The 18774-nt window shown below is 33.4% G+C and overlaps 1 protein-coding gene across 1 annotated transcript in view; it reads left to right on the plus strand.

Annotated features, from left to right (window-relative positions):
• CNTLN (centlein) overlaps window positions 1-18072 on the plus strand; it is a 225146-nt gene extending 207074 nt beyond the window's left edge. The window contains 2 exon segments of the mRNA XM_049769389.1: window positions 1789-1866; window positions 16564-18072. Coding sequence (XP_049625346.1) covers window positions 1789-1866; window positions 16564-16665 — 180 coding nt within the window. The 3' untranslated portion in view covers window positions 16666-18072.
• The last annotated feature ends 702 nt before the right edge of the window (window positions 18073-18774 follow it).

The raw sequence follows: 18774 nt of genomic DNA on the forward strand, positions 1-18774 counted from the left end.
CTGCAATCACCCCATCCTAACTTCATTTCTGTTAATTCATGAATCATTTTTTCTGGAGAACCTGAGTTCTCTCAGAAATGTGTTTTCTTTTGTTTCCCTTTTAACAAATTTTTTACTTCATAAAATAAAAACAAAATTTGTTGATAATCAAATAACATAAATTCAAGATTGATGTTTCCATCATTGCTTATGATTTTTTTTTGTTTGTTTTTTTGGCCACACCCGGTAACGCCCAGGGGTTACTCCTGGCTATGCGCTCAGAAGTTGCTCCTGGCTTGGGGGACCATATGGGACACCGGGGGATCGAACCGCGGTCCGTCCAAGGCTAGCGCAGGCAAGGCAGGCACCTTACCTTTAGCGCCACCGCCCGGGCCCTGCTTATGATTTTTAAATAAGTATACTTAGCCCTATTCTTTATGTGTGTGCATATATCTATACACAAATACAAATACATATTCTGAAAGACAAGGCCACCATATTGTACACTCTGAAAGATGCTCTCTTTGGCCTTATAAATTGGGGGGGAGGATCTATTTTTTCTAAATAAACACGTTAGAAAGTGTTATTTTTGAGCTTTTGTCTTAGAAAAGAATTTCCCTAGTCTCAAATATTTGATGACACCTTTCTGTAAAGGAAATGATGCCTGATCTTGAACAAAACGATCTGGAGCCATAGTACAAAGACTGCAATCTACATTCCATGCAATCTCTAGTGAAAATCTTTATGTATGGGACCAGAGTGATAACACAGCGGGTAAGGTGCTTCTTACAAGAAGTTTCCTATAGGAAGCCAACCTGGGTTTGATTCCCTGCACCTCATATAGTCCCCAGAGGCTTCCAGGAGCAATTTGAGAGTAGCAGATGGGTGTTCCCCCACCCCCCAAATTTTTTCCTTATGTTGATTTAAAGGCAAATAGAACCATACTATACTGTGAAAAGTAGTACTTTGAATCAGTGTACCTTGATATATTTACTAGATGTAAATGTAGTTCTCAGTTTATTTCACAGATCATTGACTCTTTCAGAGGTATAGAGTTTAGAGAATTGCCAGCAAAGCCCTCACCACCTGATTTGTTTTCTCTAAGTACACTGAACTTCAGTAAACACATGTTAAAAAAAAAAAAAAACTCAAAATCTCTTACATGTACCTAACCTGACATGCACTGAATTTCAACAAATGTTGGAATGTTGAATTTTCCAAAATCTTATATTTTTGGAGTACACATTCTTATAAATGTGTTCTGAATTATTATTTTCAGTGAAAAATTGAATATTAAATACCTCATGCTTATTTATTGATAATTTATAGGTAGAAATATTTAATGACACACTACTTTAGTAGGAATATTCATTGCCTATGACTAAGTTGATGAATGCTTTATATGCATGATTGGTCTAATTGGTTTGTAATTGTAGGAATTTCTCCTTATTTATTAAGTCAAAATTTTTAAATAGTGTGCTCCATGTTATTCCATTGATTCTTTTATATAATTACATCTTATTTCCACTATTTTCACCTCTGCTTATATCCCTATCTTTAGCTGTTCTTAAAGGCAGAATTAAATACCTTTAAGGTACGTTACAAAATATATAAATATAGACTTATATTTTACTTTTTTAAGTATTTGTAATAAAAATGAAAAAATATAGGTTTGAATATTCTCTATTTTGGTAAAATAGGTCACTTTTTTGAATCACATTCAACAAGTTTCTATATTTAGTGTATGATAATGTGATAAAGTTTATATAAATATATTTTACACCACTGTTTTTTCTTTTCTTCCTTTAGGAAATGGAAAAGTCAAAGGTAGATGCTGAAAATGACAAGGAATGGCTGTTGTACATTCAGAAACTTCTTGAAGGACAGGTATTTCATTTTTCTACTTCATTTTTGAAAACTTCCAGATGAAAATTGTAGATGTCTAACTTTTTGAAATGCTTGTTATTTATTTCTGTTATAGGTAAAGAAGTACTATAGTATGTAGTCAGAAAAGTTAACCCTCTATTTGTACTCCTGTACTGAACAAATGCAACAAATGCCTTGGGATAGAGCCAACATGAGTCTTAGCAAATGCATTAATTAAATTATTGAGTCAACTTTTATACTTGCTAGACAGAAAAGGATCCATTCTCTCATTCCTCTTAGGAAAAGAGATTCTTTATTATGTGTCTTTAAAGTTAGTAGTTGATATGGACACCTGAGGAGTTCATGGGTTTCAGTGACCTTTTACTATGGACCTGTTTCCAGTCAATTCATGTTTTCCTCACAGCCAGACAGCTGTTTATTACTGTGTCTTCCCGCATTCTCTACAATATTTTCTACTGAGACCTCGAGCTGCTTGTTAGTGGGAAGTAAATATTGATTTGGCATCCTGTCAATGCAGAAAGAATGAAAAAATTTCCACCAGAGGCCCCTCAAACATTTTCCTATCGACATTTTCTGGGCCGAATGGAAAGCTGCATAGAGGATGACAAGACCAAGACGAGTTGAAGTCCCTGAGGGGTCCATTGAGACTGCTGCTGTGACCTGTGTGATACTTTTTCTTCCCTTTCAAGTATTTTTTTTAATACACAGATAGTCTACTGGGAGGCGCCCCTCTTGTAAGTGATCAAGGGCAGTTTATTGGCAGGTGAGAGCCCTGCTTTTCTAGTCATAGCCAGCTTTTGTTTTGACATCACTGACAGAGTGTAATGTATTCTAAAACTTTTGTGTTATAGGGTTGGTTTGGGGTTTTTATTTTTTGGCTTATCCTAATTGTCTTTTATAAATGAACTAGAAATAAAAACATGTAAAATATATTTCTCAAATAGTATAAAGACAAAACAGAAAGATCCGATGAGTTTAGGAAAGGCATTGTAAATATTTAATGTCAAGAAAAAAATCAAAGATGATGTTAAATTCAGCTATTTTTCATTCATATTAACAAATAAAAACTTCCCAAATAAAAACTTCCCAAATTTTGGAATGCTCGTATACAATAAAATAATTTTAATTGTCAGTTTTACATATTTTGAGACATCATTCAGAATCACTTGAATGGAATAGGAGGTAAATGATGATCTTTTGATTAAAGATGTGTTAGTGCTAGGAAAATGAAGCTTCACTTCATTAGAGTGAAGCTTGTTTTTCAAAAGAAAGATCATTTCTTAACCATATTGTGACCTAACACCAACCCTTGTCTGGCACATTACAGGAATTCAGGCATGACTACTATGAGACATTTTTGTTCATCTGAAAAAAGAATTTGAATAATAAACTTTAGAGTGAATTTTATGTCCAACTATACATATAACCTTTTATTTAATATGATAGTTGTATTATAAGTTGTGAAATTAAAAAGAAAAATTCATATGAATAAGTATTTCTTAAATTTTACTCTAGCAACACTAAAAGTAAACTGTTTTCTTTTTTGTTACTAATATGTGGATATAAGAAATACATTCTAGGTTATCTAGATGGATGCTTATTCAGTCCAGTTAGGGTGAAAAAAATCCTGTTGAAAACAGCATTAGACCACTTAATACTGCAGTTTGATATAGTGCCTTTTTGTGCCACTGAGCCTGGACTCTGGAATATAATTGCCTGGCAGTATTGATTTAATTGCCCAAGTTTATTTGTGGACTCCTAATTATTGACTGGAGGTAAATTTAATGGAGCAGCCTTATGAACGCTGGGAAACCACCGCTGTTGCTGTTATACATAATGAACTGCATCATGTACTGTTAGATCATTTTTCAAGCTAATTTTATTCCACTGTGACAGTATGATAACATTTAAAAAGTCAAAGACCTTTTATTTTTATTACTGACATAGGTGGTTTTGCTGATGTCTTTGAATTTTGTGATGAAAAAATAGGGACTTCAGTGGTTGCACTTGAATGTCACTTTATAATTATGCCCAAGAGAAAAATCTATAAAATTGAAAACATCTTCTTTTTTTAAGCCTACTTTCCTTTCACAATTTCAGCACTTATATTTGTCCTGAATTTTAGAAATAGCATTTTTTGTCTACTTACTTTTTTATAGTCCAAATTAATATTATAGAATTGTGTGACAAAGGTATAAATATGTTCTTTCCAAGATTTTATTTCATTTTTGCACATAGTTCTGTGTATCTGACATTATCTCCAAACTATGGAATTATTGAACACAGAACCTTAAAAGTTTTTTGTCACACACATACACACACACACACACACACACACAGACACACACACACACACACACACACACACACACACAGAGTAACATTTTGAAGATAAACTTACAAGAAAAGTTCTTTTATATTCTCTCTCAGTTTTAGGTGAAGTACATCAGAGAATCTGAGCTCCTAGAAAATCTTTTAACCCTGTGGTTTTTATCATTTGTTTAAGGATTAGGCCACATAATTGCTTTCTCAAAAGGAAATTTTTCTCTTTATTTATTTGGAAAAATATATTGACTTAATATTCACCACAAAATAAAGCTCTTTCTGTTCTACCACATGGCAATATGAGACTACTCAGTAATAAAAGATCTACCACTGCTGCTAATCATGAATATATGAAAAAATAGTCTAAATACAGAATTTTAATATGCTAATGCTATTTATAAAAGGCAAATTACAATAGATAATTTTTCTATTTGATTTTAATCTGAAGTGACCTATGTTTTTCTCCATACTATTAATCATACTGAAAAAGCTTTCTAATATATACTTTCTTATGATACAATTGCCTTTTAATATATTTGACTATTTCAACTTATATTAATTATTCTTTTTTACATTCTTACATATTTAGAGTTAAAATCCTTCATAGACAAATAAGCAGATAATTATTCTAGTGAAATAATATTTTGTTTTGTTTTGTTTGTTTTTTTTTTGAGCCACACCTGGCTGTAGTTCTCAGGTGTTACTTCTAGCTGTTTGTTCAGAAATTGCTCCTGGCAGGCTCAGGAACCATATGGGATGCCAGGGATTGAACCTGGGTCAGCTTTGTGCAAGGCAAACATCCTGCCTACTGTGCTATCACTTCGGTCCCATTTTTTAAATATATTAGGAAATGAACAAAATAGCCAAAATAGAACAAAATGAGCTGAAACCAGACTACTAAAATTTTTGATCAGGAAAAGGATGTAAAATTAGATTAGAATACAGATAGAAAAGATGCTAGAAGCAAGAAGTTGGTCTGGATAAAGGAAGAGGACCTAGCTTTAAAAGAGAAAGGATAAGATAAATATGATGCAAAGTATAGTGATAAATCAATTACAGTAGTTAAATTAGGTACAGTCAGAAAACAAATCAAATATGGGTGAATTTCAGATCCAACAGGCTGAGAATGATATCATCTAAAACTATTAGAGATTAAAAGATGTAGGTCAGATTAGGTAGAAAGAAAATGTCAATGTCTGAAGCCATAGAAAATTTGTAGGTACATTTAATTAATCAAAGACTGAATAGTTCTCATCAATCTTCTAGCTGACTTTACTCAGTGAAATTTAATCATTTAAGAACACATTTCAAAATCTTACAATTTAAAAACATAACTAATTTTAATAGATTTTAATGTTAATTAAAATAATTTTAATATCTTCTATAAGAAAATATACAGAAAACTGGTAACAAACATTCTACCAAAATATGTTGTATACTATGATTATTTATTAGGAAAAATGCACTCTAAACTCAAAATGAGACAATACCTCACATCCAATCTGATGGGTACAATCAAAAAGTCAGACGAGATCAATTGTAAAAATGTTGGGAAAGTCTAGCTTCTACATTGCATGTAGAAAGTAAAGTGCCATCCAGTGAAAAAATAATCTGGTAGCTCTTCAAAAAAACAGATAGAATTTAATTTGAATATATTTATGAAATATTGAATAGAATATCCAGAAATACAGCTATATAGTTCTTTCTAGTTTATCACCAGGAACTGATTAAATACTCAGAAATCCAGCATTTTTTGAGATGGGTACTTGAGAAAGTCTATGGTATTTGTGGAATTGTGTGACAGAAGTAGAACTACTAAGGAATAAAAGATTCCTTTATTCAGAAATAAAGAGTTGTGGGCCCGGAGAGATAGCACAGCGGCGTTTGCCTTGCAAGCAGCCGATCCAGGACCAAAGGTGGTTGATTCGAATCCCGGTGTCCCATATGGTCCCCCGTGCCTGCCAGGAGCTATTTCTGAGCAGACTGCCAGGAGTAACCCCTGAGCACTGCCGGATGTGACCCAAAAACCAAAAACAAAAAACAAAAAAAAAAAAAAAGAAAAAAAGAAAAAGAAAGAAAGAAAGAAAGAAATAAAGAGTTGTGAGCCACCATAGCACAAATTACAAAGCAAACTATGGGGATATTTGAGACTTGGGAGACCTCAGTTTCTAGAATAGTAAGCTCTCCCACTAAGAATGAAAAGGCATAGCTACTGGAAAGTTAATACAGCAATTAGACTTTGAATTTCAGCAATTATAGCAAACTAGCATGCTAAACAAAGTCATGTGTTCCTGTGCATGTACTAAGTACTAAGCCTCTACATCACAAGAATCATGGTGATTTAAAGAAAAAAAAGCCCTTGCCATGTCATTCAATCATAGAACTTACAGACTGAGAAGGCTCTCCCTCAATTTTGGACTCTAGGCCGGACATTCTTTTACATACACACATACATACACACGCACATGCACACGCACACACACACACACACACACACACACACACACACACACACACACACACAAGCATGCACACAGCTCTATCAAAGGAAGGATTTGGTACCATAGTCTTTGAATACTAAGAACTACTGTGAAACCAGAGAGATAGCACAGTCGGTAAGGCACTATATGACTGACACATGTTCTATCTCCATTATCCCTATGGCCTCTTGAGGAGTGCCAGGAGTGATTGTTGAGTGCAGATTATTGAGTGAAGGAGTAACCCCTTAGTATTACCAGGTATAAATCTCCCCATCCCCCAACAAAGAACTACTGACTCACAAGAGGAGAGATTTTATACTCGGGCTGATCTGGCCCACCAAGGACAGTGAACAAAATATTTTATCTCCATTTTCTTCCTCACCCACAAAACCTCTGCATATTCATAACAGAAGGACTTAAAAATGGGTCTAAACTCCAACTCAAGAGCTATAGCACTTCCTACTGGAAAAACAAATCATGTATCAGAAATGACATCAATGTGAATACAAATGTAGTTTCTCAATCTTAACAGGATCCAGAGAAATAATACAGTGATCTTGGCACTTGCTTGCATGTGGCTAACCCAGAATTAATTCCCAGCACCTCATATGGTCCCTCAAATCCTGCCAGGAGTTATTCCTTAGTACAAAGCAAGGAGTAAGCCCTGAGCACCACTGTTAACCCAAAACAAAAACAAACAAAAAACCCAAAAAAATAAAATTATGATGGCAGCAATTAATTTTCTCCACATATCAAATTCCAACCTAAATGTAAATGGTCTAAACTCACAAAGCAAATGATATGGAGTATCTTTTTGAATCTAGCTTGTTTAAGCTTTAAAGTAATTCATATCCTATATTAAAACTTACTTTACTCATAGTAAAAGGCTAATGTAAAATATTTTAAAGTTGGAAATGCTATACTGGATAAATAAGTTTGGGTAAAAATACTCAATGCAATACTCAGATTTTTAAATAAACATGAAGCCATGCCTTATGAGACAGAACTTCAGGTATTTTTGTTTAGTGAAGTAAATATAAAGTGAAAGCCAGTTCTTCTCATGGAAATATATATTTAAAAAACCCAGTTAAAATAATTCTTAAATTCTATTAATAATTATGTGGGGTGCCAGAGGGAAAGTTGAAGGGGTTGCAGGGAATATATGCTGAAGGCTTATTTTGATAGTCTGATACTATTGCAATGTTGGTGGTGGATGCATTAAAGCAGACAGATATCTTGAGGGTTACATTATACTCCCAAAATGAATGAATAAGCAAATGTACTGTATGTATACTTTAAATATTATTTGGCCATCATATAGGCAGAATTATGGATGTGTGCTATTACATTTAGGAAACTTACAAATCTTAGATAAGTTAAAGAAGCCATAAACAAACAGGCACAGAAAAATATATTTGTGATTTCCAGGGAGTGAAGGTGTGCTGGGAAATGTAGTGACTACTAATGAGTATAAGTTTCCTTTTTGGAGAGACCAGAATGTTATAATATTGGGACTAGAGAGATAGCACAGTGGTAGGGCATTTGCCTTGCATGCAGCCATACCAGGACAGACGATGGTTTGAATCCCAGCATCCCATATGACCCCCCCAAGCCAGCCAGGAGTGATTTCTTTTTTTTTTTTTTTTTTTTTTTTTTTTTGGTTTTTGGGTCACACCAGGCAGTGCTCAGGGGTTATTCCTGGCTCCAGGCTCAGAAATTGCTCCTGGCAGGCACGGGGGACCATATGGGATGCCGGGATTCGAACCGATGACCTCCTGCATGAAAGGCAAACGCTTTACCTCCATGCTATCTCTCCGGCCCCCAGGAGTGATTTCTAAGCTCAGAGCCAGGAGTAACTCCTGAGCACCACCTGATGTAACCCCAAAACCAAAACAAACAAAAAAATAAAAAAACCAACCAACATGTTATAATATTGCAAATCAATGGAAACTCAATACAATTGAGCATTATACAAGGTAAATATAAGAGAAATTATATTACCTAATAGATCTGCCCCCATTTAGATACTAAAAAAGCTCTTTCTCTATACAAAAGCTTCTACATAAATATTAAAAGCATTTTACTTTTAGCTCAAATTTAGATGTAACCCAAAGGTTTTTCACATGTAAGTTAACCCAAACATAGCTGAATGAATAAGCAAATGTACTGTATGTATACTTTAAATATTATTTGGCCATCATATAGGCAGAATTATGGATGTATGCTATTACATTTAGGAAACTTACAAATCTTAGATAAGTTAAAGAAGCCATAAACAAACAGGCACAGAAAAATAGATTTGTGGTTTCCAGGGAGTGAAGGTGTGCTGGGAAATGTAGAGTGACTACTAATGAGTATAAGTTTCCTTTTTGGAGTGACCAGAATGTTCTAGAATAGGATAGGATATTAGAATTAGTTGCATATCATATGGATATACTAAAAATCCATGAATTATGTGCTTTTAAATGATGATTTTTGTATAATGTGAATTATATCTTCATTTAAAATTGGATTTCTAATTATGAGTTATTGGTGGAAAACCTACTAAAGTAAATTAATAAATTTCTTGTATCATATATGCCCATCATTAGCAGTGCATTTAATGCATTACATTTGAAATTTTATACTGGTTATAACTTTAAATAAATAATTGTACTACATATTGAAGGCATTTCTTTCCATTGGCAGTTAAGGCAATTCCCCTCTTTTTTCCTTGGATACCACCTACTCAAATATCTAATGCAAAGACTCAGTTGTTTATACCCTTCCCTAGAAAAGATACTGTTCATTTGCACTACCAATTCTGATATTCAGCATTTTAATGTAATAAAATATATTTATTTTTGTTTTCAAGAATGAATAATACTTTAAATAGTCCTTTGTACTTGTAACTTAAAAGTAGTGTTAAATAATTACTGGAAATAAAGCTAAATCTCTGCTAGCATCTATTTAAACATGTGTTACCTGCTAATATTATCTACAGTCTCAGATTTAGGGGTAATAAGTGAACAAAAGAGAGTGTCACTAACCTCATGGAACTTTTATACCTGGAGATAAAGGAAAGTAGATTGTATAAATACATTGTAAAATTTAGTAAATGGTTTTAATTCATTTAAACCATTAAAAACCAGTTATAATTGTTATAACTGCAATAGGGTTCTTTGCTAGGATTTTTATAAGATCTCTTAGCCATAGATTTCTAGATAATATATCTGGATTTTGTTTTATTTCGTCATATATGCCGTATTATTTTGTTTGTTGATTTTTTTAAATTTCATTCAGTCTACTTTGTTTAAATACATTTATTATATCAAAAATTCTACATTCAGTTCTTAAGAATCTAATATATAGCTTTTAGACAGTGATTTTTTTTTAGCTCTATATATCTATGTACTTATTAGTAGTTTTAGATCTTGCACAACAAGCATAAATACAAGTGCCTCTTTCAAGTGCCCTCTTTGAAAATACATGCTTACCTTCTCTAGGATGCATTGCAGTATAGCAGTGAAAAAATTTCCTAAATCCCCCTGGCTTTTGTAAGTAAAATAGATTATAGCCTCTAGGTCAACCTGAAAGTTTCTCCTTACAACTCTGCAAATATTAGTCCGCTGCTTCCGTGTGTCGCATAAAACTGCATGTCCATGTATAAACCCTCAATTATTTTCACAGATTTATCACATCAGTCTGAAAGAATAGAGGTTTAAAATTCTCAATTAAAATTTTTTTCTGATTTTTTAGTGGAGATACTGGGAAGCAGGGCACCCAAGAAATATTCAGGGGTCTTTAAGGCTATTTATAACTATATACTTAGCTAACTTGAAGGATGCTTATGACTCAAAACTTTGATCAAGCAATGCTATGCCACCTGGGCCTATTTTAGACCTCTAATTTTATAATATTACAAAATTTAATTTTGGTGAGGTTTTTGATTTGAGGTTTTTTATTTTGTTTTGTTTATGTTTGTTTTGGGTTTTGTTTATGCTAAACCCAGCAATGCTCAACTTTACTCAGGTATCTCTGGTGGCAGGTATAATGATCATACATGGTGCTGGAGATGATACCAGGTCATCCATTTGCAAATCAAGCATTCTACCCATACACTTTTATTTTTATAATATTCATACTACATTGACTTATATTTCTAAAGTCCTAAAGTCACCTAATGATGTTATATACTTCATAAAATTAGGTATAATATATAAAATATATCATCTTCTTTTTTAGTTGACATAGCTATATGAAACCCAATACTTGTTTGAAACAAGTCTCTTTTTGGTAATAAATTTAAACCCAAAATAAGACTTCATTAATTAAAATATTCATTTTGTCTGTTAGATTTTTAATGTTACTCTTCTAATAATTTTGTTTTCTTTCAACACAAAACATGATTATTTCATAATACTAAGAGCATTTTTCTGTTAGTGATTATGAGTTATCTGTATTTTATGGTTATGGATATTAGGCTTTTAAAGTTTTCCAAGGCAACTCCTGAAACATCATCAACCATGATTTATATCTTACTTTGATACAGAAACATCTTTAAATAAAGACACATTTTTAGTCTGAATGATTAATTTGGGTGCTTCAGTGGCTTACTTGTTCCTAAAGGCAGACATCTCTAGATGTTTACATGTAAAAGAAGCTAAAAATATTTGAAATCCTTCCAGTAAATATAAGTCAGTTTTTAACATGAACAACTAGAGCAATATGATGATCTGTTTTAAGACTAAAAACCAAGCAAGCATTGTTATTCCAAAGACTTGGTTACATATCTTCACTTTTTTTTTCTTTTCTCTTCTTCACCTTTCCATTTTCCTCCCTAAGCAGTGCTTTGTAACTGCACAAACATAAACAGTAGTTCTTATCAATTTTTTTGCAAAAGAAAAAATAAATCAGCCTTTGTGGACTTTTTTAGTTGCTGTCCTGGGCTATTCTAGGTGAATCCTGAGGAATCCAAATTCTTGATTGTTGTTCCAGATACATTTGATGGGGTAAGAAAAGATCAATACTAGTAGACATTTAGTCTAATAGTAATACCACTTTAATCTAGCACCTAAAATTTATTTAGTGAAAGAATGGTGTGCTTTTCGTATTTAAAGGAGTACTGTGGGAGCCCTAGTCTCCTTAAGTGTATGCAAAAAATTAGACTCCAAACTTTATAAAAGGTGGACGGGATCCAATGAACTATGGTGGAGGAATATTAGTGTTGTGGGGGTAGTTGCACTGTGAAGATACATAAAACTGTATTCCTGAAGCCATATGCAGTTCTGTAAAGTAGTAGAAAAATTAAATTGTATGAAAGAAAGTTATATTTAATCTAGAAACTCTCATGGCTGTGCTCAGGATTCACTCCTGACTCTGCTCAGGAATCGTTCCTGGTGATGTGTAGGCCACCATATGAGGTGCCTGGTATTGACAGTGTATAAAGCAAGCACTGTACTATTTTTCCTCTCTCTCGAGATCTCAAGGTATACTTTTTCAGATTTCTTGGTTTTCTTAGTAATTTGTTTCATTTGGTTGGTTTTGGATGCTCAGGTCTCACTCTTGGCTCTGTACTCAGAAATCATTCCTGGCAGGGCTCAGTGGACCAGATGAGGTTATGTGAATTGAAACCAGGTCAGTTGGGTGGAAGGCAGGTGCCCTACTATGTACAATAATTTCAGCCCTTCTTTGTGATTTTGCAATAACTTGCAATTGTGTTTCTGTGTGTGAGTATGTGTGTACATAGCGCTGTTCCAGAAAGACAGCCCAGATAGTTGCATGTATATCTTTATTCTTCTGTATTTTATTAAATTTATTTAAAGAAAAATGCATCACATAGTTGACATAACTGATCATAATACATTTGTTTCAAGATGACCAAAAGCAAAGTTATTTTAAAAAGAATAGAAATAAAAATTAAAGAGATGGAAGAGAAAGGAAAGAAGGAAAAGTTCAGTAGCAAGTATATTTTTGAAAATTATTGAATCACCAATGAACTAATTAGAGTACTAGCAGAAGGTTTAGTAAGCTCTACTTCTGGGGTGAGACCTTCTTGTAATCAGGCCAAGGATTATTTTCCCGTTTCCCCCCACATTTTGCTGGGCCTATGCAAACAACGGCAATTGCCACTTTCACACCTTTACTACTGTATTTGTTTTAACACATATCTTTTAAGAAAAAAAATAGCTTAATGAACTTAAAAAAATAACTGTAGTAGAGTGCCTGTCTCGAATACAGGTAGGGGATGGGAAGGAGGGGGGTTTTGGGAGTGGGAATGTTGCACTGGTGAAGGGGGGTGTGCTGTTTGTGACTAAAACCCAACTATAATCATGTTTATAATCATGGTGCTTAAATAAAGTTTAAAAAAAGAATAAGAGTTAAAGAAATACAGTAAAAACAGTATGAGAGTGACTATTGTTTGCATAGGCCCTGCAAAATATGGGGGAAATGGAAAGGAAAAGCCTTGGCCTATGTATGAGTATCTTATGTGAGGCCTTTAATTTTCCCAACATCAAATGCTTCCCAACTCTTTGTCTTGTTCTAAGTGTGTTTGCATTATTAATGATATTATAATATTACAGCAGGTTATACTGTTATATTTTTATAATTTACCCTTAAATATTTTAAAGTAATTTGGGAAAGACTTACTTGAGACCTGTATTTACAATTGCTGCTGAATGGGTCATAAATAATCAGTAGATAAAACACTATTTGGGAACAACAAAAGCAGGAATTTGCTTATAAAAAGGGAACATAAAGAATCAGGAAGATAATACAGTAAATAGAGCACTTTCCTTACACTGAGTCAACGCCATTTCAATCCTAGCATTCTGCCATGAGTGATCCCAGAGTATAGAGTCAGGAATAACTTAAGTCCTGAGCTCACTGGGTGTTGTCAAAACAAAATACAAAAACTAAAAACTAGTTTTATATATATATATATATAACTTTCATGTAATAATTTATATAGTCTTAATAATATTAACTATGGTTATTTATAGAGAGAAATAAAACCAAAAAGGTCTTGTTAATGTAGATATACACTGCCTCTTGATTAAAGGTTTAATTTTTTCGAAATCCATAGTGTGGCTTCAGACTTTGATGTGAAGCTTACAATCCAATAAAATAGGACTATCTAACAGTTATGTTTAACTGTGGTTTTCTTTTTAATTAGGAGCTAGAGGAAGAAAATATAGTTTAACAGTAACAAATTAATAGACCTTAGAGTTCAGTGGATGGAACACATGATTTTCATGTAGGAAACATAGCCTACCCTTAACATTTTTGGGTTTGGCCCCCAAAATAGAAGTAAGTTATTAATGGACTTCTTTTTCTATTAGGGAGGCTTCCTAGAAGAAAAGATCTTGTCTCACAATGCTTAGGGGTTTCCTCCTGGCTCTGTGTTTAAGAATCACTCCTGGCAGTGCTTAAGGGACAATATGGTATATCCGGAACTGAAATCAGGTTAACTGTGCCAGGCATAACCCCTATCCATGGTACTATCACTACTTTGGTCTAGAAGAGAAAATCTTTAAGACATATTATTTTGAAAGAATGCTAAAAATAATTCTGATCTCAAGATAATAGTGGCATGTTTATATTTTAACATCTGAATGAGAAAATGCTTATAAAGTGATTAATAACAAATACATTGTGGCTGTGATAGTGCAGTGACATTGTGACACAGGAAATTACAGAAATAGTCTATTCCCTATTCTGCATGTTTTTTACTCCAGGAATGACACTTGATAAGTGAGCCTTGGGGGAAGCTTGACAGATACATATACAGAATATTGCATTGCCCTCTTGAAGAAACAAAGTAGCTCTTAATATATTAGAGCTGCTAAAATATCCTGGGGAAAAAAAAGGATGTCTTCAAATTGGACTAGTTTTCCAAATTTATTTTATTAGAGAACTTTTACAACAACTGCAGTAAATCATCTTTTAAATGCTCATTTCTGCTTTTATTTCTACCAGGAAGAGATAAGGAGTTATTCTCATCTTATTTTCCTGATTCTTAAAAAAATCTGAATGCATATGTGCTAAGTTTCATATCCCAAATCAAAGCAAGTTGCCTGGCCATTTCATCATTTTTACATGTGCATTTCTTTAACAACATCTAATATAAATGCCCTTAGAATTTAAATCAGACTATTTGTAAAACTGGCAGTTAACATGAAATATAACTCTTTGCCCCATCCCAGAAGTGCAATTTGTCAAAGTAAGGATTTGCTGTTAGTATCATTATCTTCTAGAGTGGAATCTAACATACTCTCTTTCCTTGGTTCAAAATACATGGTTCCCACAATTCCCACAATTTCTTAAACTGGAATACATATGCAGTCTGTGTATATTTAATGTGGTTGGAAGGCTTTTCATCCAGAAAAATCTATTTTAAGCCAATGTGTGCATTTTATATTCATCTGTATCTTAAAAATGAACAGATGTGAATTTGGGAGGTGATCTCAGGCTTTTTTCAGTGGTAAGTTTCAAGTAAAACAAATATGTAAAGCTCCTGGCATACTCTGGGGTATCCAACTGCTTTAAAAAAAAAAAAGGAAGTTTTTTACAATGATTTAAGAAGGCACTAAGCTAGAAAGCTATTTAGTATCTGGGGCAATTCTATGGGCCATCTTTGGTCTCTATTTCTCCTTTATGGAATAATAAACAGTCTGTGCCTCTCTTGACTGTTGTTTCATTCATAGCCACTGAACAATCTTCTTTTTTGTTTTCTCATTTTTTTCCTTTGGGAGGGGAGGGTGGTCTTTTCAGGACAGGGCTCCTGACATGTTAAGATACCCAATTTAGCTTTGCCCCAGTTCCAGTTCAGAAAATAATCATTCCTGTCAATTGACCTGATTATTACCACTTTATCTGAATATAGTAGAAACAGTGAGTAAACCACTACCCCACTCTATCCCCTCCAAGGCTTCTGTGTCTTTTATGGTTGTTCATCAGCGCTGCTGTCTATAGTAAGGTTGGCATGAAAGGGCTGATAATGATAGGGAATGGAAATAGGACACAATGGATGAGATCTCATCCAGATTATAAGGTAGCCAACAAGATCTTTTCCTGGTTTTCTAAAGGACACTTTACAGAATGACAGTAAACTTTTTTTTAAAAAATTATTATAACCTTGTGTATGACTAGATTGTTAGAAAGGAAGGTAAAAAGAAGTTGGTGAGGTTATGGGAGGTAACTGGGAACATTTAAAGTTTTCTTTGAATTCCAGAAAAACTATACTGTAAATATTACAAACAATTCAGAAATGCAGAGAGAACAACTAAAATTTACCATGAAAGTTATGCGCATCCTGGAATTTTTAAATGTACTCCACATTTTAGAAACTCAGCATTTTGCAACATGTGTATTACACTTTGATATGCCAAACAAACTTTTCCATAACAATTTAATCAATTGGTATACTTTCGCCATTTTTTCCAACCTCTAAATTTTTACTCTGCAACTCTTGAGATGTTTGGCTCTAACACAGACAACTGTATTGATAGTTCTCTCTCATTCTTTTATGAGTAATGAACATACAGTACTACTTCAGTAGGCCTGTGGACCCAAGAGATGACTGTAACCTGCTATTGATCAGCTGATTGAAGATAAATGGCTTAGCTGCTTGTATTGTAGATTACATCATTAACATGGTCAGTAAACCATGAATTGTTCAATAAGGCGTTTATCTTTTTTCATTTTACTTCTGCTCTTTTATCATTTTTATTATAAAAGACAAAATTACCCACACTAACCAACAAGATAAGTTGGAAAGAGACTCAATAGGGTAACATTATGGGTGCAAAGTTACATTTAGCTGAGTTGTAATGGTTTAATGATATTTAGTAGATTATTTTGAACTAAAAAAATATCATTTTGATCATCTTTTTTTATGTTTCTCTTACAGCTCCCTTTTGCCTCCTATTTACTAGAAGCAGTCCTGGAGAAAATAAATGAAAAAAAGAATCTAGTTGAAAGATATTACACAATTATTAGAGATGCTAGATGACATAACAATGGGGATTGTTTTTTTTTTTTTTTCAAAAGTGAAAACTTATTATGTGGTGAGTTTGGAATACTTGCATTGCCATCCTTATAAAGTATCTGCTCTAGTTATCAATAGTCAGGTTCAATACCTAAATAAGAAGTCTCTGAAACTAATTAATTGCTGAACAAGTAAAACAAATTAAGTGCATATTCAGTTTAAAGGAAATAGTGTAGCATTTGATCGTTGAATACAAATATTGCCACAAATCAATGTAAATTTAAAAATTAGTTTCCTTCCACTGGGTTTGATGACATAGAAAAATATTGGCATACACAATGTATTTAAAGGTAAAAAATAAAATAGAAGCTAAGTGCTTAATCTTATAAGTTTTATAAAGGAACTAGACTTTTTACATAAGATTGTTATAAACGGCCATAAATTAACCAATAACAATGTGTGTAGGGTAAACAAATTTATAAAATGAGTTATTGAAATTTAAGGATGAGGATTTCGGTGAATAGTCCAACTGTGTCATTTTCCAACATACTAGGTTACATAGAAGATGCTGTATTTTAGTAAAATGATTTGGCATAAATAAAAACATCTCTATTATTTTTAAGTTCACATTACTTACATAGGGTGATCAGATAAACTAGCAAGGGACCACAAATCCAATGTGTAACATTAAGCTAGAACCAGCCTATTGTGGGTAACAAATTAAAGTATTTAACCATTATAGCATTCTTGGATTTCCAAGCCTTCCTATCCTATCACTATCTTCCAGCCATATCTAATTTGGGGGTTTCCACGAATTCACAAATTTGTGTCTGTTTCTAACCTTTGTTTCCATTGCTGTTTTTTCTTCTGACAGTACTTCGTACTGAAGCAAGAGCAGTTATACAGCAGTTAGGGTGTTTGTCAACATGTAAACAACTGGACTACTGCCACCCCATGTAGTCTCCCAAGCACCTCCAAAAGTAATTCCTCTGTGCAGAGCCAGGTGTAATTCCTGATCTCACCACCGGGTGTGGCCAAACAAACAAAAATATCCTATACTAACTTTTCTTATACATGGGTTCTTACCATTCAGATTCATCTTGCATAATTTTTAGTGGCACATTTCTCAGTCATCTTACTGCTTTATTTCTGTCAAGATGCAATAATATCTTGCTATCTTTTTGCCTATTATCTTGTTATTTTCTTCTCCCCTAATTATAATCTAGGTATCCTGAGCATCAGGCAGGAGAAAACAAATTATGACCTACAGAGCATAACTGACCTGCCACCTCTTTTGTGTGACCCACATCTGAGAATAATTTTTACATTATTAAATGGTTTAAAAATAAAAATAATATTTTGTAGCATGTGAAAATTATATGAAAATCCAATTTTAGTGTTCATCAATAAAGTTTTATTGGAGCATAGCAATGATGATTGATTTCTGTATTGTTTTATGACTTCTCTCTCCAGGCAGTACAGAGGGGAATAATTAAGAAAAAGAGTGTGTGATGTGCTGTCATCACTGTGCACTAGTGCCCTCAACACACTACAAATCACAGTAATAGAGTTAAGACTTGACAGCATTCTATGGTCATCATTACCTGTTTACACCCATCATCAAAACAACAAAAAAGAGTTAAAGAAACTGTTAGGATTAACTTGAGAGGATATATGCACATCTGTGTTCATCACTATACTTAGTACAATAGCCAAGATATAGAAACAATACAAATGCCCAACTACAGGTGAATGGATAAAGAAATTGGGGTATATATACACAATGGAATACTATGCAGCTTAAGAAAAAAACAAAACCATGCGATTTTCAGCAGCATGGGTAGAACTAGAATATCATGAATGCGTAAAGTCAGTCAGAATCAAAGGGATAGGTACAAAGTCTTGAGGGTGTTGGCTTAAAGATACACAGCAAGCTAACAACAAATATCCAAAGAAAACAGAATGAGGGAACTGATCTATACAATTGGATGAAGGAGGTTGGGGTCCTTTGGGGAGAAAAAATAGAATACTTGTGATAGGTTTGTTGTTGGAATTTTTTCATGTGAAATCATTATTAGTAATATTAAAAACCAAGAAATATTTTAAATAACTGTTAAGGGTCGGAATTCTAAG

The sequence above is a fragment of the Suncus etruscus genome, chromosome 1 (genome assembly GCF_024139225.1).
Source record: "Suncus etruscus isolate mSunEtr1 chromosome 1, mSunEtr1.pri.cur, whole genome shotgun sequence".
Classification (NCBI taxonomy): domain Eukaryota; kingdom Metazoa; phylum Chordata; class Mammalia; order Eulipotyphla; family Soricidae; genus Suncus; species Suncus etruscus.